This window comes from Drosophila serrata, unplaced genomic scaffold, assembly GCF_035046125.1.
Source record: "Drosophila serrata isolate PLE 108 unplaced genomic scaffold, ASM3504612v1 contig_217, whole genome shotgun sequence".
NCBI lineage: Eukaryota > Metazoa > Arthropoda > Insecta > Diptera > Drosophilidae > Drosophila > Drosophila serrata.
The window spans coordinates 1029637-1050990 of NW_028257115.1; the positions used below are offsets into that span (position 1 = coordinate 1029637).

General features: G+C 34.0%; 1 protein-coding gene across 2 annotated transcripts in view; it reads left to right on the forward strand.

Annotated features, from left to right (window-relative positions):
* Mrtf (Myocardin-related transcription factor) overlaps positions 1-21354 on the forward strand; it is a 59948-nt gene that overhangs the window by 6154 nt on the left and 32440 nt on the right. The window contains exon 1 of one of the 2 annotated variants that reach the window (XM_020954120.2): positions 465-1179. The exons of the other annotated variant lie outside the window; for it this stretch is intronic. Within the exon in view, the coding sequence (XP_020809779.2) occupies positions 1116-1179 (64 nt within the window). The 5' untranslated portion in view covers positions 465-1115. Of the gene's footprint in view, positions 1-464; positions 1180-21354 lie in introns of those variants that run through there. 2 annotated transcript variants of the gene reach the window in all.

Sequence of the window (21354 nt, forward strand, 5' to 3'; positions counted from 1 at the left end):
TCTCCTGATTTTCCAATCATTTTCAACCTTTGAGAGACCTTCGCTAATTTTTTTCCCCAACTTAAAATAGTAAAAAAAGTTTAAACTAATTGCGGGCACTTGCACATGCCTTGACCCAGAAACCTAGTTAGTAAGGATGTCAGAACGTTGGAGATATCCTAAATGCCCGATCAAATGGAAACTCTCAATTTTGGTGTAGGGTGCACAGGCGAAAAAGACCGAAAACTTTTCTTGAAAACTTTTCGAAATAAAGAGCCGTGCGCTGATCACACAGAGTGAGAGAGTGAGAGAGAGGCAGAGATGTTCGTTGTTCTATTTTCGAAAAAGCGTTTTTCGAAACGCTGAGAGTGAAAGAGCGGACGCATTTTCGTATAGGAAATGTGAAAGTTCATTGTTTCATTGAGGAAAACTGGTGAAAAATTCAAATTATCTAACAGTGGCGAGAGGACCCGAAAAGATTTTCATTTTCATTTCGAAAATCCGGCAGTTCGTTTATTCGAAATGGGAGCAGAAAGGCGTGCGCGCCCGGAATATCTACTCAGTGGTCTCTGCGGAGGTTTCACGTTTGAACGTCTCTCGAACGAACTCAGGCGATTTCCACGGAAAAGCGCAATGTGAAAGCCGAAAAAGACTAGAAATAGCCTGGCGTGACGTCCCCACACAGACGACAGACAGCAGAACCGAGAACCATTAACACAACATCAGTTGTTGCGGACTATAACGTACGGCGATCGGATCTAATCGGATCGATCTCGAGATCCTTCTCTGTTTTGAAATTCGCAAAACGAAAAAAAAAAAATAATAAAAATAAATAAATAAAGAAACGTGTTAGACTAAGAAGTGTCACGAAAATGCCAACATTCCATTGTTAAATCGAGTTAACAATCAAATAAACCGAAATCGAGAGAGAGACAACACGGATTTCTATGATCAGGTGGCTGTGTGGTGTCTTTTTGATATCCTTCAACAACGTCGCGAGTGTCAAGTGCGTCCAAGTTGTGGTGCTTTTCGTTGAGATGCCTCTCTGAGCTGCTCCGGCCCTCCTGGAATCCGAATCGAAATCCACTTGAGGCAACCACCCAGTACCCAGTGGTCAGTGGTTCGGGCTCGGGACCATGCCGGTCATTGCCGATTCCGCCAGCGATGAGCCACCAGCAAAATGTTGCAAACATTGTGAGGGTATGCCTAGATCTTACATCCATCTATTCATACAATCTATATAGTTACAAACTTTATAAACAAATCGGGGAAAGTGCAAACTATGATAGTGCTTTATAATGTAAAGAAGGAATCAGTTTTTCTTTGCATAATTAATGTTTATGTATATGTCAGGTGTTTTTTCTATTAAACTATTATTATTCACTTGATGTTTTGAGTTAGAACAAGTATTTTTTTGAATACAAATCTTTTTAAATTAATGTTTATGTATATATCAGGTGATTTTTCTATTAAACGATTATTATTCACTTGATGTTTTGAGTTAGAACTAGTAATTTCTAATCAAAATCTTTTTAAACAAGGGAACCACTTCGCAATATTGATCTTTCGAACCTAGAAATGTGTTGTGATCTATCAAAACTATCAACTTTTCATTAAGTAAAATAAAGTAATTAACATTTTCTCTATACAATATATCATACGATAGGGAGTTATTCTACAAAACTTTGCCTAGATCCTCAATTTAACCCTATAAACAAAGGCCAGAAAAGTGCATTGGTTATTCAGATTCAGGGCGGGTTCGTTAACCGATTCCCATCGCCATTGGGCTCGAATCCACCGGCTATTAACTTCGGCCCAAAATCCAAACACAATTGAAAGATTTATGCGCAATTTCCCCCGATTTTCCCCGCTTTTCTCCCTCCCAGCACTTGACTGACTTTGCTGCTTTGGCTTTCAGTTTTCAGTGTTCAGTTTTTTTTCCTGCCGCTCCATTTGTTTGTTTTAAATTTTGATGCTGTGCCGTTGTGCCCGGGGCAGCAATTGCTGGGCACTTAGTTTTTCCTGCTTGTACTAGAAAAGTGAAAGAAAAAAACCGCTGACGCGTCTACTTAACATTTTTTTCGGTGGAAATCATCATGACAGCCAACGCCACCGGCTGCAAAATAGGCCTCGAAATTAGCTGGGAAATGAAATTTACTTTGGTTTTGTTTTTTTATGCTTTTTTTTGAAAATTAATTTTCGCAGGGATTTTGACAACATTAAAATTGTGACCGGAAATGTCAAAATATTTTTGTTTTTTGAAAACTAAATTAATTTTCAAAGAGGATTTGAAAGTTAATTATAAATCTGTGTTTCATTAAATTCTGATCTTTTGTTTTGTTATACGAATTTAGACATATCAAATATTACTTAAACAATGCTTAAATAAGCTTGATTTAAAATTGTATATTGTTTAAGTAGTAGCTGAAATACCACATTATATTTAACTCTTTATTTAATAAAGAAGTTTTAAATATTGCTGCTAAACTTTCATGTACAAATCCTAAGTATACCTTTTGTTTCGGTTTCAATAATAATACTAATTTTTATAGTTCTGAAACCATAAGCACTTAATTAATTCCTTTCGAAATATGAAAGCTAAATTTATTTATAGGTATTTATCACACATTTTCCATATCCAATAAATTTTCTTTTTGGGTTTAAGAGTTTTTATTAGTTTCGAACTATAAATAATGGCATGATCAATGCTTTTAGCAAAAAAGAAACAACTTTTGCTCAGTCTGAGGTTATATTTAATATATATTTCAAATCGTATGACTTAAATTTAGTTAATTTACGTTAATTAGGCAAAAGTGTTGTCCCTAATGAGGGGAGGCTGTACTTTGCTCTTTTTTTCTGTGCTTTTTTTTTCTCTCTTGAATTTTGGCCGTGCGTTTTTGCTTGGCACGCGCTCAATGTCAGACTGACCCAACCACACCCCATCGGCCCACCCAAAAAATAAATAAATAAATAAAAAAAAAGAAAATAAAGCCAACCACCCGCAGCCCTTCTCCGCCTTTGGCTAACGAGCTGTTAAAAATAAAGCAATGTAAAATGTTGTCAACAAATGCAGACATTGTATGAATATATAATGTAGAGCGTAAGGAACCCAGAGCATATATATATGCCAAAGTTAAACAAAGCGTGGGCGAACCTCCCATAGAAAACGCAGCCAGGGAACCAGAATATCATGCGGAAAATATTTTGATATAGAGAAAATACAACACGAATATGCATTGCATATAGGAAAAGGGATCTGTCGTAACCAATCATCCTAAACAACATGGGAAAGCTAAGGTTTTAAATCTATTTCTTTATATAACTAAATAAGATTTAAGGTTTATCCTGAGTACCCAAGAAAAGCTTTTTATATTCAACGAGATATGTGTTTATTTAATTTCTCTATTAATAATTGAGAAATCTTCCATAACACTCTCTTTAATCTTTTCTATTCCACAAAATAAAACCAAATCAAAGCTTCAACAAATAAACTATTTCACCAAAAGCATTTAAAAATAAATAAATTATTCTAATACCAAGAATTAATCAAATCAAAAAGAAAAAAAAGTGAAACAAGCAACAAAAACATGAGAACGTGCGCTAAGTCAAATCATCTTGGCCATATTCACACCGACGACTTGTTTACAACAATGCAATCTTGTTTACAAATAACAAAATATATATAAAAAGAGAGAGGGAGATAGAAAAAATTCCATTTCTTGTGGCTAATCGAAACGTAAAATTTTCCAAGCCTTGACACTCTTTCAATATATTCCATGCATATATATTTTTTATTCCTTTGATATATACATATATATATTTATAGTAATTTTGATGGCTGTGATTAGGCATTGCAGCTATTTTGATATTTTTTTTTTTACGTTTATGACTTTTTTATTTACATGAAAAATGAGACCCACTGACTGCTTGGGCAAAATTACAACAGCAGAAGCAACAATAAAATCAACAAATTTAATGAAAATCAAAAACGAGACAGACGCCTTCCTCCCTTTCCAAATTTTCTCCAGCTTGATTTTTCTTTTTTTTTTTCTCCTCTGGTTGTTTTTACGACCATTTCCCATGTAATTTTTAGTGCTGAGTGGGGCACAAGGTGTGTGTTTTGTGTGTGTTTGCTGTTGTTGTATGAGCAAGGCTCTTAAACACTTTAAAATGAGTGTCGCCGTGGTGCTATTTCCAGGCATCATCGCACCTCCGAATGCCTTGGACTGGGGCATTCCTGACATCTCTCATTCGATTGCCTCTTGGGCGGGAGCACAGCATCCAAAGATCGTGCTGAACTGTGAATTTTGGAAAAGGGGAGAAGAATTTTTGAATTTTTCATTTGCCTTTGGGAGAATCAGTCAGGCAGGTCTATCCATCAACTGCCAATAGCTCATTGAACTGGGTTAGTGCACTGGGGGGAAAACTAGTAGGAAAAACTAGTGAAAGAGAAAAACTTTTACTTTCTTTTGGGATTGAAAATATAGTTCACATAATGAAGTTTATATCGGGGGGAAAAGCAGTAGGAAAAAGTAATCAAATTGAAAACCTTTTACTTTAGTTTAGTATTGAAAAAGTAGATCACTTAATGTAGTTTCCATAATGCAAGCATTTATTTTATAATATTTCCAAGACCAGTTTAATGCTTATTTATTTATTAAAAACATAGTTATTCAAATTATAAATCTTACTACCTTAAATCCCTAAAAACTTAATAGAATATTTCCCCCAAAATCCTATCTAGTTTTCATCTGAAATTCTACACAATTTCCCTCACTGTAGAACCCAAAGAAAACTACTAACCAGAAAGCACTCAGTTTGCAATTGAAAAATCAATCAACTTGGAGGCTTTTCCAGCCAGACCAAGACGCTGGGCAATGGGAAATTCAAAAAATTTTTTACTTACAACTCGGGAGAGCGAAACAAAGTGGCAAATAAATTTGCACTTGCATCATCGTCATCATGATGATCATCATGAGGTTGAAACGTATCGTTTCCCTATATATTGTATCGAATGGAATATAGCTGGCGTAGGAGGGAATGAAATGAAAATGAATATGGGTTTTCGGTAGTGAAATGTGAATTTTCCATGGCAGCCAAAGCGGCATCGGCATCGGCATCGGCATGGTGTTTTCGATTGTTTTTCCTTGCGTTGCGCGCGAATGTGTGAAAAACATGCCGCAAAAATTGTATTTTCTTTTGTGTGTGTGTTGCCGAAAAAGCCAAGCGCCAAGCGCACACACAACACATGGATTGTATTTTGCATTTTTGCCCATTTTTGTAGTCAAAATTTTTTTTTGGATGTTGTCTGAATCAGCTCTTGCCTTGCCGTACAACGGGGCGTATGAATATCGAAATTTTATTACTTCTGACTGCTCCTCTCGTTGTTTCACGTTGTTGTTTTGGTTTTCTTTTTTCAACTTGCGCAATGTTTACATACATTAAATGGCAGCGTCCAGTCAAAGTCAAAATTCATGTACATGGAAAAGAGAACCGGCCAAGAGAATCCGATCGCAGATTTGGTTTTTAAGGGAAAAAGTACTTGTGGCAGAGAGAAAAATTAAGGGATTCTTAAACTTGTGGGATTAATAATAAGAAAACTTTATTATTTATATTTCTAAGACTTTAAAGAAGGGGTTTCCTTAAGAAAATATTGGTATAGCTCAATAATATCTGAGATAAATGATACTAATTTTCAAAAAACATTTAATCAAACACATTTTTCCCCCTGTGTACCAGTTGTGCATTACTTTTGCATGTTGCAGACACATGTTCGAGAACTCAAAAAGAAAAAAATAATAATAAAACCTAAACAACAACAGCAACAGGCAGTTTTGGTGTACAGATACATATATCTATCCAACGTATGGCATCGTCTATATATCCCACATTGTCCAGTTTTACCTCGTTTTGCAATTTGCTGGCCAAGAAATTCATTGGAAATTTGGGGAAAACGAAAGCGCACGCATTTGTGCAAATAAACAATGTGTGGGAGTGAGTGTGTGTGTGTGGGAGGGGGAGGGATAGTGGAAAACAGGTGGGGTGTATGGTGGGTGTGTGCGGTGTGTGTGTGTAGATACATCTAAACAAGCATTTGAATAATTTAGAAAGGGTATATTAGACCCTAAAAGAGTGAGAATTTTGAATAAGAAACGAGATCAAAGATATACAAGTTTCAGTTAAAACATTACTAATAATTAATTTAAAGTAAATACAATTTGTAAAGTAATTTGTAAAGTAAATACAACAAAATATAAACTTTTCTTTATCAATTTTTTATTTTGCAAGCTTCTAGCTTCTAGCTCTCTTTAGTTAGGAAAATATCATTAAAATCTATTTTTTAAAGGGTAATCCTTAATTGATCATTAATTTCTCAAGAAATATTTTCATCTGTAGGAATTTTTGCATTAGCTCCTTTGAGTCTGCCGCTTTTCCTCACATTTTCCTCCAATGAGCGCAATAATTTCGTGTTGCCAATGGAAACTACTGCATTCCAATCGCACAGAAGAATGAGGAAAAATGCGAAAGATACTGAGGGAAATTCAGGGGGAAAATACAAAAGACAGAGACAGAGAGATAGAGAGAGAGGAAAAGAGAAAGGGGTACTTGTCTCTGGGTTTTCAAGTAGGCAATCTGCAGGTGTTCCTTTTGCTGGATAAACAAATTACCTGGTTCCCCCTTAATCTCTCTCTGCGTCTGTCTCTCCATCATTTTCTGTGGATTCTCTTCCCTGGATTATTGGAAAATATATATTTTTCTTGGTAATTTAGTGAAGTTTCCATGTGCTTCTGTTTGTTCTTCGTTACGGTGTGTCTTTCTAAAGGTCGTTCTTCATGTTTCACATTGCCTTTTTATTTAATAAACAGATTCGTTTTGCCTTGGTGCTGCATTTATTTTTGCTTGCCGACCAGCGACCGCCTTTTGCTTATTGAAACGAAATCCCATGAATTTTTTATTGTAAATGCAACAATTTGTATTCATGGCATCGTTTTGGGTCCCGGGGTCGAGTTCAAGATCCAAGACCGGGATGATGTACCATGACCATTATGGCTACGATGGCGGCGACCTTGATTTTGAACTCGTTTCAATGAAAATTGCAGCATTAAAAATCGAGGCCACTGGCTAAAGGTCTAAGTACGGAAAATTGTTGGTTTAGTAGGAAGGGGAGGAGGAGGAAAAGCTTGGTGGGTTGTAACTAAGGTGGAAATTGTTTAGTCAAGGACGGATCAGGCTTTAGATAGGGAGAAACAATGTTTTACTTCATACTTTTGGTGAAAGTTTTAATGAAATGTCACTTGTTGATTAATATTATGTACATTTGAGTGAATATATTAAGTAAATTTTAATATTATGTATTTGTTTTGTTCATAAAGTGATTGGTTCTTTAAATATTTTCATCATAGGCCTAATTTTATAGACTTATAAACTCTATAAATGATTCTAAAGATACAAATTTGTATATTTTAGTACCTCATGGTTTAAATTTTCTTAAAAACCTTACGACAAATGAATTTAGATTATATCTTCTATATTTAAGAAACTTTTGATTCGGGAAAATGCCATTTTGAAATTAATTTCAGGACAAACCCATTTAGCTGCTTTCCAGCCCATAAACATCGGATAACCTTTTATGATTATTTTGTGTGCGAATAGAGAATTCAGGCAACACACACCCCCTACACTCTCCTCTCTCCCCTTCACCCTGTTTACACCTCTGTCCACCCACAAAAAAAAAAAAAACACACGCACACACACATTACACACAGAAATCTCGGAAAAAGAGTCCGGCGCACGCCTCATTAGAACACCTTTCAGTTTGCTGTGTAATTTTCGCAACATTTTTAATGGCGTGCGGGGACATTTTGGCACTCGAGTGACCGTGTGCGTTTTACCTCACATTTTCACAACCCACTCGCCCTCCCCCCCCCACGCCACGCTTTTCTCGCATTTTCCTTGGCTTTTCCCCGGCTGCGCGTCGCACGCAAAACTATTTAGAGAAGTGTCAAGAAATGTCTGCATTTTGCATTCGCCGTGGCCATTGCAACATCGTCGTCGGTTTCTTAGCAGCAGTCACACGCCTGCCATGCACTCTATATGTACTATAGATCATATAATATATGCTATATACAGATAACCGAAAATAATTAGTACTAGGATGTAGTCAAAAATGGTGAATATATTAATTAAAATACAAATAGAATCTTCAAGATAAGTCATATAAACAGTTGTCTTAGGAGGAATTCATCATTTTCTGGAGCAGTATTCATTTTGGAACATGCTTAAGTCTCTGTGATGGCTAGAACTTGTTGGGAATTATAGCAATGATTCAGGAGATTAGTCTTCGGAGCTTCTGTTTTGAATTTTTAAATAAACTTACCTGCTTTTTTAATACTCCAAACATTATTGATATTAAAAATACTAAGCATTGACCTTTAGGTATTTTCTTTACATATTTTAATAGATTTTGAGTGCTATATTTTTCCCCACATGTGTAAATATCCAAGTGCGGGCGGGCGTTGATAAATTACAAGACATTGCAGTGGCTATTTTAAATGTGGCATGAAATTTGCATTCGCTTTTTTAAGCAGCATTATGATATATATATGTCTATATTTTCTTTTTTTTTTTTTTAATGTGTGTAAAGAGACTTTTCTTTATGCTGTCAACGGAATCGGTGCCTAATTTTGCCTCGTAGGCGTAGTATCTGCATTTGAATCCGACTTTCTGCCTGAGAGAAAACTGTGTCAGATTCCCCATTTGCTTTCGAGTGCATAGAATACACCTCGCTTCGCTTTGCTGGCCTTTCTTTCTAAACAAAAGCAGCATCCAAACACGCAACGCAATTGCCAAAAAAAAGAAGTAAAAAAAGATAAAATAAATCAACCAAAAAAGAAAATAATACAAAAACAAAAAAATTAAAAAAGAAAATAAAGAAAATTGTCATTTGCGTTGCGTTTTGTTTGTTTGGCGTTTTTGTGATTTATTTTCGCTTTGACAAATGCACAAAAATTTGACCATGGCATGTCAAGAAGTGTGGTCATTGTATTTATAATGCCACTTCGATATAGATAAATGGCCAACAGGCGGATTCGGTTTAGAGACATCTGAGCGATAGATGACTGTCTTCCAGAAAGGATCACACCGCACCACACCCGTAAAGAATCGTGATTCGTTTGGCTAATTAGTCTGGGATTCTTAAAGAAAAAAAGATGTCTTTAAACTACGTGAAATGTTTCTTAAATTAGGAAAGCATATTTCACGTATTGCAGCTTTTGAAATATATATATCTTAAATGGATTTTGTGCTGTGCATAATATTTGGGAAATTAATCACACTGAAAATGGGTACAAAGAATAATATATTTGTTGTCTTAATTTTACTCTTAAGTCTTTCTATACTGAGAGATCATTAAAATATATTATCAATGAAATCAAAATATAATTATTCTGGAATTTTACAAGTTTGTTAGGTATCTTTTCCCTCTCCAATTTTAATTTTTTAACTAAAACAAACATATTTTCCAAACCTATTTCTGTCTAAAGTCCTCGACATTCCTTTGATTGCTAATTGCTGCACTTTGCTAACAATTATTCGTTGCTTCCTTTTAATTAAAGTACTTTTCGCTCTTGTATCCATGCAATTAAAGGCAGAAAAAGTCAGATAACTTCATTTCCGTTGAACAAACGACAACAGCTGGGCGGAGTTTGCCTTCTGCATATTAATAAACACACAAAAAAAGTAGTAAAAATAAAATGAAATTGTCAATGTGGGTCAGGCTGAAAATATGGCAAATAGGGAATAGGAAAAATAAAGATACAGAAAGAGAGAATAAAGCCAGACATTGCAGCCGCCTATAAAAATAGATATCTCGTGAATTTGAAGTTGAAACAGGTGCATGTGGCACGAATTGAGTTTTCTTTTTCGCTTGTATTTTGTGGATATATTTGCACTTGGTTGGGGGTCACTTTAAAGTTTAAGTCTCTGGCACTTTTGAACTTTTGAGAAATTGTGGTTTTTTGTATACTCTTTTTAAGGATAAGATAGGTTTTGGTAGAATAATTATTTATATAACATTAAAATACACAAAATTATTGACGTTAAAAACTTTGTTGTGTGCACTTTATTGCTATAAGCTCTGTTTAAAATTTTTAAACATATAGATAATAGTTTTATAGATAAAAATATAGATATTTTTATAAGTAAATTACCCTTTCTATCAAATAAAAAATCCCTCAAAAGATATAAATCTTCGGTTCTCCATATTTACCCTTCAATCTCGTCTGTTTTTTTTTTTTTATACTTTCCTCTGGCAGTGAAAGAAATTGCATTTTACACTCGTTGACATGGCACAAATCTCTGGAATAGCTGGCAACACACACAACTTTTCAATTTCCACCACACAAATCCCAAAACTGCAGAGGGTTACACATATAGTACAGATATATATATATATATAGTATATATTCCACGTGCACAGTGCCAGTTAGTTGGCCCGACAATGCAATCAACATAAATACAAATCCCTAAACTATTTTAATGTCGACTTGACCCCAAAAAAGGGCAGCTCCCCGGTTGGCTTACGGTCCTGTTGATGTGGTAATGGAAAAGTTTCTTTTTTCTGTCGGCACTCAAAGAACCAACTTAAAAACGCATCAAAGTCGGTTTTTTGGCTGTTGGCCAAAGCTGCTAACTGGGCGTATACGTAATCAGATGTGCTGCCACGGAAGCCATTGCCACTAGAAAGTTTTTCGGTTGATGCTAAAGTGTTGGCTTTATACTCTCTGGAGAGTCAATTGTTATGTATATATAGTCATATATATACGTATATATATATATATTTCACAATATATAGAGGAAGTGAGAAACGGTGATACACTTTAAAAGCTGCCAGTTTTTTGGGTCCATTTTGTAGATTATTTACCAAGGCAACTTTTAATGTTTATTGGTAAAAGTGTCATAAAGATTATGATAAGCTACATTTCCCCAAGGAAAGAACCTTCGGCAGAAAAGGATGTTTCTTGGAATTGAGAATTATTTTACTGAAGTAAATACATAAATTATTTATTAACTAGAATTATGACTTAGAAGTCAACTAAAGAAATTTTAAAGAATCCCTTAGAATACTGTTTTTCCCTACACATTTTTCCAGCTTTGTCATTATAAATTATTATGCTGGAGTATCTGTTATTAATTGGTAATTTGTTTTTCAACAATTTGGTTTCTTTTTTTTGAGCACACACTGGAACATTGAACTTTGGGCCCAATAAACCAAAATAAAATCTGGTAGGGAGCAGATATTGATCCTATGTAGCTGGAACACATGCAGACACTTCAGTTCATTGACATCTTGGTAATATTTTGCCATTAGCTGTGTCCCAATTTCTCACACAAAAAAATATATTGACGGCGGCACCATAATGAAAATGTAGGCCCAGACATGGCGCAATATATATTTTACAAAGTTGTTTTCCTTTTTTCCTTTGCATAAATTGTTATGCTGCCTGCGAAATGTGAAACAATCAAATGGCAATTAACACTTTTCGGGCGAATCACATGTTAATGCCCCATTCCGATGGCTGGATCTCTTGGGCCGCTAATTGATGGGCCTGGCCAATAACCTAGCACTCCTTCCCCTCCTCCATTAGCTTGGCATTCTATAGTTTTTCTTTACAATTAGATGGAAATTTGTTGATTTGCATAAATCTGTTTTTTCTGTTTCCATTCTTGTTTAGCTTCGAATCTGTCTGCTTTTGGGCTGACTTTTTTATTGGTTTCAGTTGCGCATTTCCCATCTGAAATTGTTTATGTTTATGCTGTTTTTTTTTGTTGTTCTTGTTGTTGTGTGTGTTGTTAACTTAAATATTTGTACATTAGTCACCAATTAAACGTTTAGTTTTGCGTTTGAGAAGAATTCTTAAGAAGAAGACCTTTAATTAGTAAAAGTCACTTGTATATATGAACATTTTTGGAATTGCAACATAAGCTTTAAATTAACTTTAAGACTACTTTGTTTTACTTTTTAAGGGTGCTATAATTTTAGTCAGAAGCTTAAAACACATCGAAGGAGTCATTTCCGACCCTATAAATCATATATATTCGTGATCAGCATCAATAGGCGAATCTTTCTAGCCATCTTCGGCAGAAAATAAAAATGTTCAATTTTTTCAAAAAAAGGATAAGGGGTTACATCGTTAAAATTTATATAAAATAAAAAAAAATTTAATTTTTGTATATTTTACATTGAGTATGCAGATTTATTGCCCTAACAAAAACTAACATAGGAAAGGTTTCCGAATTAAAATTAATGCCTTATAGACTGAGTTATGAGTTTTTTAAGGTTTAATTTATCGGAAAAAATTTTCATATAAAAATAATGTTAAATATCAAATCGAATATTTTTAGCTTAGTTATGATTGATATTCCTATAATTCAAATGCAAACTGCAACGATACATATACTCCGACTTCCCAAAGTTTTGTTTCCTCTCTTTTTTTTTTTTTTAATAATAAATAGTAATTAGACCCCTTTTAAAACTTTAAATAATGTATATTTTAATATCCTACTTACATGGGATAGTTATAGGCATGCTCGCTATTGGATATACATAGTACTCCGATTTGCATAAAACTAAAACCAAAATTCTATAAGAATAAAGGCCATGGTCATGTCTCAAATTAGCTTAAAATAAGTTAATAAATAGAAAATTTATTATATTTGTTCTATAAATCGTCCGATTGTTTCTATTTGGTCAAAAATATATATATGTATATATATATAGTCCACCGATTCGGCATACTCCGACTTATACACTAGTAAAATTATATAGAAGAATTACTCCATAGTTTCATTCAAATAGCTTAAAATTGTTTCAAAACAAATCTCGCACATCTGTGCATATGATTCCCAACCGCTTCTAACATCCCCGGAACGAAGTGACTTCCACCAGCCACGTCTCGGATAAGTGTTGTGTTACAAAGTTGCAAGTCATTGTTTATTAGTGTTCAAAGTTAGTAACTGATCATACATACTTACTGGTCATAGATAGTTACTGATCATACATACATACATACTTACTGGTCATAGATACTTACTGACCATACTTACTTACTGATCATACTTAATCACTGGTTATAGATACTCACTAATCAGAGTTACTTACTACTCATAGGTAATTACTGATCATAGTTCTATAAATCGTCCGATTGTTCCTATGTCAGCTATATATATGTATATATATAGTCCACCGATTCGGCATGCTCCGACTCATACACTAGTAAAATTATATAGAAGAATTACTCCATAGCAGTGTTGCCAGGTTAGCTTATTATAAGCTAGTTCTAGCATATTTGAAACTAGAAAAGCTTGAAAAATTTCCATCTAGCTTATAGCTTGAAATATAGCTTATTTTAAAATGCATCTAGCATATTTTAGCTTTTTATGTATTTTTGACATCCACGGAATGTTTTTTACGAAAAATATGCTTTATAGCATGAAAATATTGGAGTTTGTTCTTTTTTTCCGATGGTTATGTGCATTTTATGTGATCGTGAACTTATTTCTAATCGAAAGTGTCATCGGAGATCGATTTGTTGGCTGAAGTGTTACCACCAATAATTTTGTTGTGTTGTGAAAATAGGTAAAGCGTGTCCTCAAAATGCCGAAAGTTATATATAAACAGATTTTTCGGGATGCTTGGCTCCAAAACAACGAATTTAAGTGCCAGGAGAAGGAACCAAAGCATATTGTTGCTACTGTAAGTCGACAATATCAGCCAAAATTTTTTAAATCAGGCAGCATGCGGCATCGAAAAAGCACATTTTATCAATGAGATCAGTTGCTGAATCGCAAAAAATAAATTTTCCGGCTAAGTGTTGCAAGACTCAGGATCAGGAAGCAGCGCTTTGTTTGTTCATTGCCGAACACTCGGCGACGAACAACATGAAGGAATTGATGAAATATTAACTAATTTGTTTTAAGTGCTTACTTTAAGAACATATTTTTAAGACTTTCTTTAATAATAACATATTCATATAATATAATAATATATATTATATGTTTCGTGTTTTCTCATATTTGGGTGTAGCTTGTTTTTTCGCATTTTTTAAAAATTGTTTAGCTTATTCTAGCTTATTTTTTTTTTAAATCTAGCTTATATGGGCGCTCATCACCTGGCAACACTGCTCCATAGTTTCATTCAAATAGCTTAAAATTGTTCTAAAACAAATCTCGCACATCTGTACATATGATTCTCAACTGGTTCTAACTTCCCCGGAACGAAGTGACGGCTGCCAGCCAAGTCTCGGATTCGTGTTGTGTTACAAAAGTTGCAAGTCATTGTTTATCAGTGTTCAAAGTTAGTAACTGATCATACTTACTTACTGGTCATAGATAATCAGTGTTAAGAGTTTTTAGTGTTCAGAGTTACTTACTGCTTATAGTTAATTATAGTTATAAAACATATTTATAATCCATTTATTTATCCTTTTTAATATAAGAAATCAATCTTGTTAACTTTCAACTATTGATAAATAATTCCGAATACCTTGAGATTTATTCTTTGCGTGGGGTCCAACCTCAAGGGTTTATATTATATATTTCTGCTCAAGGGAGGGCTCCTTATCGTCTGTCGTCGTTGTTAATTGCTCGAACAAAACCAGCGACATCATAACCATAAATTTTGATGGGCCTGCATTTATTTTTAACCCAATTTCCTCCCGTCCAACCATAGTTTTTATATGTGTATGCTTCTTTTTTTTATATGCTTGTCAGCCTTTTAGAATTTATGTTGTGTTTTTTTCATACATTCTTTTGGTTTGTCTCTCGGCCGTATTCCATTCCTTTCTATAAAATAATTTTGTTGTCTTCGCATCTTGGATTTTTTCATTCTTTTTGGAGAGACAGATCCCAGGGCGGTTTTTGTTGTTGGTCGAAATAGCAACAGATTTCTTTGCTTCACACGCATTTGACTTTCAAATGAAGGACAAATATTGTATGGGGCAGCAGCAACAGCAACAAAAGCAACAACAAACAAACAAACATTGGAAAATTCAAAAAAGGGAGGTGGAGGTGTTGAGGTGAAAGTGCGAGGGCGTTCTGTGAAAGTTTTGCATTTGCTGAGAATGTGAATACATATATCTTTTTCCACTTTTGGGGATATAAATTATGTGAGGTAATTTGATTTTAAACTGTCTGTTATTGCCGGTTTCCAGCCCTATTCGAAAAAGATTGTTGAAAAGTGGAAAAGTTTTGCCAGTAATTGGCCGGGATATCCATTTATTGTAAACATTTCACAGAAAATAGCGAGGCAACATATGATGTATGACACCATAAAATTTATTACGTTTACAAAGAAAATGGGTTTCATTCAGTTGTCCTAGAAATCAAACATTGTTTATTGGAAATTTAAATGTTTAGACTTGCTGAATAGTGGAAAAGTTGTGGGGAATTTTCGATTGTTAATATATAACTAAAGTTTAATTTATAGCAGTTACAATTAGTTGTTTTTAACCATAAATTTTACTTAGATTGAGATTGCTTAATTTATTACTTTAAAAAGGATTTTTTCAAGAGATTTATATATGTATTTATTACGTGTATATTTTGTCTTTAAATCATTTTTCATTGAAGCTAGCTTATAACATATACATATTTAGAAAAATAATCCGTATACTAAACTTGATTTTAATATATAAACATAACTTTTTATGTGACTTCTCTGTGTGATATCTCTATATTAAATACTCATGCATAACCATAAACAAACGAAAGCTAAGCCCCTTTAAATATATATTTATTTTTGTTTTCCTTGAAAAAAATTCCCCATTAATCCCCACTATAGTCTGCATTGTTCCACACCATTTATTTATTTTGTTCAAATGGCTTTTTGTTTTTATAAAATTTAATTTGAGTAACGTGCAGTTTTTTTCGTTTTGTTTTTAATGCTAAAAAATATTTAATTTATGCTGCACACGTTGGATATGGACAGATATAGAGGTGAGGGGCTTTGTGCAACGTCCGGCGGCAAGCATAAAAATAGATTTTGGCCCAACATTTGCCACTTAAGCCGTAGAGAAGCAACATTTTATCGACACGAGCCAACTGTCAGTCGGAGGCAGAATGAGGCTGAGGAGGGGATTCTATCGGAGATCGGGCATCGGGAACTGCGGATCCTAAGCATTGTCAGACTCTCTGAGCCCAGAGCAATAGGCCGACGCTTTTTTAGACCAAATAAGCGCAAAAAGCATCTCACAGATACGCGGCAATGCAAATAACTTGGCACGCATCTTGTCGACGCCATCGTCCTCCTCGTCGTCGTCGTCCGTCGTCCGTCGTCCGTCGTCTTTTCTTGTTTTTATTTTCCCGCATTTATTTTCTTTATTTTTTTGTTGTATTTTTTGCATGCATGAAAAGCAGATTCTAATGCATTTTCCTTGGGCCTGGCTGGCCGAATAATTTCGTAACTTAACTTGTCCGCTTATGTCGGAAAATAAAAGCCAGTGCAAGGCGGGAAGGGAAGTGGAGAGCCGTACGGTTTCCATGTCCATGTACAATTTTTGGTCTTGTTTATTTAGGACTACTCGGGCTCTGTCTGTTGGATAATTTTCTACTTTATTCTTGCTTGGTCTGCATAAAAAATGCAAAAAACCAAACGTCAGACGAGAATTTTATTTGCTGTTTTTATTATTTTCCCCTGTGACTTTTACTTTTTGTGCTTCCCAACTGTGTGTGTTTTGTATTTTGTTTTCGGCTTTAGTTTTTTTTTGGTTTTGTGCTTGGAAAATTGTTTTGTTTTGGGCTTTTATTTGGCCCCGGCCGTAATTAATTTACAGGGCAACCGCAGAAAGTCCTTCTACTACAACTAGATTCTTTATTTGGCTTTTGCTTACTTTATAGCTGTGGCTGACCACATCGAAGGGGATGGTTTAGCATCCGATTGGATTGGTTCATCACAGATCAAGCGCATTTTCTGCATACCCGACAAAAAAAGGGGAAAAATCATTGGCAAAAATAGCACCGTATTTAGGTTTTGGGTCGCAAATTGCTCATAGATCATTGGGATTTGAATTGAAATTGAAAGTTAAAGGAAGTGAGTCATAAAGAGATATAGCTAGTAACTAATCATATCATTATTCAAAAGATTGTTTCACATAAGAACATATGTTTGAGGAGATAGCTTTCCATAGCTTCCCAGATAAGTTCTTTTCATTAAAGGTATTTCTGCGACCTTTCATAGTTGCTTTAACTCTATATGTAAACCCTTTTGTGTGCATTTTATGATTGCAACAATTTTTTATTCTACTATATACCATTTACTATACTATTATACTATACTATACCCTTTACTCTATACTCTAACCTTGTTGTTTTTTGTGTTGTGTGTCATTTGTAAATATTTGCTACGCTCCAACAATCAGCGTTTCAATCAAACCGCTGTTAGACGCCAAATGCAAACACACCCTTTGGTATCCAGAACTAAAAACAAGAGAAAAAAGAGGAAAACCAAACTAAAAGATACATGACCGCCCACACAGATACTCTCTGTCACACAGACATGCATACGTAGAGGAAGTATCGCATGCGGAGCTCATAAAAATAAAATGGCGTTACACAAAACTAAACGTTGTATCAACCACCTCTATCTCCTCACTCCAATGACTTGTGGTTAGTGATGGGCGTGAAATGAATGCCAGAACGTGACAAATGATGCGAAAATATAGGAACCTGTACTGAAAATTATATGGGGAACCTTTATTTTCATCAATTTATAAACGTGAGAATTACTAAATAACTATAGGTCATATGTAAATTAAAATAGGTATAAAAAAAAATAATATTGGTCACAGGAAAAACGGAAAATATGGAATGAGATTGTTATAAATATCACGATTGCTTAATTCTTAATCTTAGTACACATAAATCTGGGTTCTTAAGGGATCTAATTATATGATTTAACCTTTATTGAAGCTGTTTAAAAGCTCGGTATGTTATAATTATAATGTTTTAATGGGATTAGCTTCAAAAGAATAAAACTCATTGAAGGACTCATTTCCGACCCTATAAATCATATATATTATTGATCAGCATCAACAGGAGAATTGATCTAGGCATGTCTAAAAGAAAATTAAAATTTGGAATTTTTTTTTCAAAATTTTGTTAAAATTGTAAAAATTTGACAAAAAATTGGATTTCTTACATTTTTAAACTTAGTATGTAGTTTTGTTTGCTTAATAAAAACTAGCACAGCAATGTTTTCCAAATTAAAATTAATGCATTTTTAGCTTAGTTATGATATTTGAAAAACTAAGATTTAGCTAAAAAAAAATTGGATATAAAAATATACATTTAACGCCCATAGAATACTGAAAAATTTAGATTTTTTCTTTATATAAAATAAATCATTGAAAAAAAAACTATACAATATGTTATAATATGATTTCTAATTTTTATAAATCTTGAAAGTAAATCTAAGATTAGAAACCATATAGTTTATTTTAAAATGTATCTAAAGTTCCATCTTTATATCATCGAGTCTTTGAATGTTGTCATCGTCAGTGCAATTGAACACACCTGAGAAATCAATCAATCGATTTGTTCAACTGTAACTGACAACATAAAGTGGAAGCGAGACAGCAAAGAGAAGCAGAAAGAGATAGAGAGCGATAACGGTGTAGGGGGAGAAAGAACAATCAGTCGCAACATGTTGTCAACAAATTTTTGAACGTTTGATAAAAAAAACCAAGACAAATAAAAGAAAAGCGCTGACTAGCTGACTGTGCCAAATAACCGCTGCTAAAAGAAAGACAAAAAAAGTAAAGTAAAATAAAGAGAAAGACAGAGAAGTACCTTCAATTGTCAGGCGGCAACACATGTAAATAACTTCAAAAGAAAAACAAATGCGAAGTGAAAATAAGGAAAAGTGCGAACAAAATACAAGGCCTAAGGCTGGTGTGAGATTATAAGACTTTTCTTTTGATGGTTTTTTGATTTGTTGCATTTTTATTTGGGTTTAAGGTTTAGTTTTTGTTCGCTGAGGAAATTTTTTAAGAAATAATATGTGAAAAAATAAAAGTACTAGCAAAAGTATTGGCCTAAATTATTAAATGGCAAGCAGAACTTTTTTTCATCATCTAATGATGACCCAAACCTTTCTAACAAATTGTTTCTTAAAATAATTGCTTCTTGGAAAATGCAAAAATGTAAGATGAAAACCGCATTTGAAACTCTCCCGCATTCCGGGAAAATCTTGCCGAAAATCGCTGTGTCAAAATACCTTTGACAGTTTAGCCTTAGCTTTGGCTTCAAAGCAACATGCAGTCGGGAAAATGTTATGTTTCGTTAGTCCATTGGGGCGGACCACCTTTTGATTTACGCCGTCCGGTGTGGAAAAGTGGAAAATTTTTACGCACACGCACGCATTCTGAGGGTGGAAAATGCCGCCACGCATTCCATGTAAATATTTGGAGCAGCCAAGCAGCTGACAACTGTTGCCCTTGTGCAATGCCTACAAAAAAACAAAAAACAAAAAAAAAAAAAAAAAGGGAAAAAAGCAAAGTATAGGAAAAGCAAAAGCTAAATGAAAAGCCCAGGCAGCTGGACAACAAATCAGCTTAGATGGGATGCCTCAATAAACTTTTACTTTTGTTACCAACTTTTCGCCTTTGCAGTGAATAGAATTGGAGAAGAAGTCAACTCAAATCCGTCCGACTGTCTGTCTTGTTTCTTTCTTTCTTTTTTTTTTCCTTTGTCCCCTCGGAAAAGCCCGTTTGAGCATCTATTTTCGGAGACGGAGATTTGTGGCGTTCCCATTTCACATTTTCCTCGCTCTCTCTGTCTAGATTTTCCAAGTTTTTACCTTTGACGTTGCCTTAAGGTGGCACTAAGTATATAGCTTATATATAAATATATATAGATATATATGTTTTTATTCAGATCTTTAGGGGTTTCAAGCATTTAAGGCATCGTATGTTGGCCTGCTTGGTCCCTCAAGAAATCCAACAGGCTATTTGGAATCTGATTAAGTTTGGAAATAATCGAAGAAGATGGATAATGCAGATAATACATATTGTATGCTTAAAGAAGTATATTTGGAATTCCTTATTAGATGATTTTTCAAGTATAAAGTAGGGGTTTCTAGTTGAAAATATCTTTTTAAGCTTGTTTAGGCTATATTATATATTTTAGAAGAAGCTTTAAGTTGTAAATATAAAGAATATTAAGTCAAATATAATATTGTTATATGAAGTAAGAATTTGGAAATGTACTCCTGATGTATTCAGTGATTTGTTAGTCTTTAAAAATTCTTGTTTTTAATATGGAATACATTTTAGCTTTCAGTGAAATTTTCAGCAATAAATTTTTTTTTATTATTTGTTACCATCAAATATTCCTTCACAAAAATAAATGCAAATGAATTGATCTGTCGTTGTGGTGGCCAAAAAAATTCATTGGGCAGACAAAGACGAGCATAATAAATAAATTAAATGCTAATAAATTGCAAAAAATGGTATAGAGACAGTAAGAGAATTTCCACTGCCCTTCTTGTTTGCATTTTTGTCCTTTTTTTGTTTTGTTTTGGCATAAACAAAAATGATTAATGCCCACATTGGGGACATGAATGAACACATTTTAGAACAAAGACGAAACAGAAGCCAAAGCCATCAATTGGCAAATGTCGCACGCACATCCATCATAATTATGCACATATTCGAGGGAGAATATTTGACAACTTTATTATGGGCATTCGTAAAATGTCCGAATTTTGTTGTGTTTTTCTTCTTTTGGTTCGTTTGTTGTTCGTTTTTTAATTTGCACACAGATTGGTGAGATTTACAGGTTTTTAATTAAAATCATTCCATGCGAATCCATCAAATGACGGGTTCATTGTGGGCGTCATTTGTGGACATTTGGTGCTCTTAATTTGCTTCATGTGTCACATGGCGCTGCACTTTGGTTGTTTGTGGTGCAAATTTCTTTAGCGACATTTTTCCCATTTATTCTTTGGCCATTTCTTGTTTATTTATTGCAATTTTTAGGCATGTTTCACATTCGCCTCGCTTCTTAATTGAAATATTTATTTGGCTGCCGTTGCTGTGATGTTTATAATTTATGGAATTTGATGGCTGGTAAATTGGATTTTATACTGGGCTTAATGGAAAATTAGCTGATTTAATGAGGTGCTGTTTGCTGCGCTACATTTAACGAGTATAAAGTTGGTAAAATCAACATTAAATTGTATTATAAATATTCAGTTATATATATTTTTTTGCTTAAAAAATATACCATTTCTTATCAGTATTAGTATTCTTTACAAAGCCTTGGTATTGTTTGTTTAAAAATAATAAAGTATTTCAAGCATAAGCAGCTGTTGTTCTGACA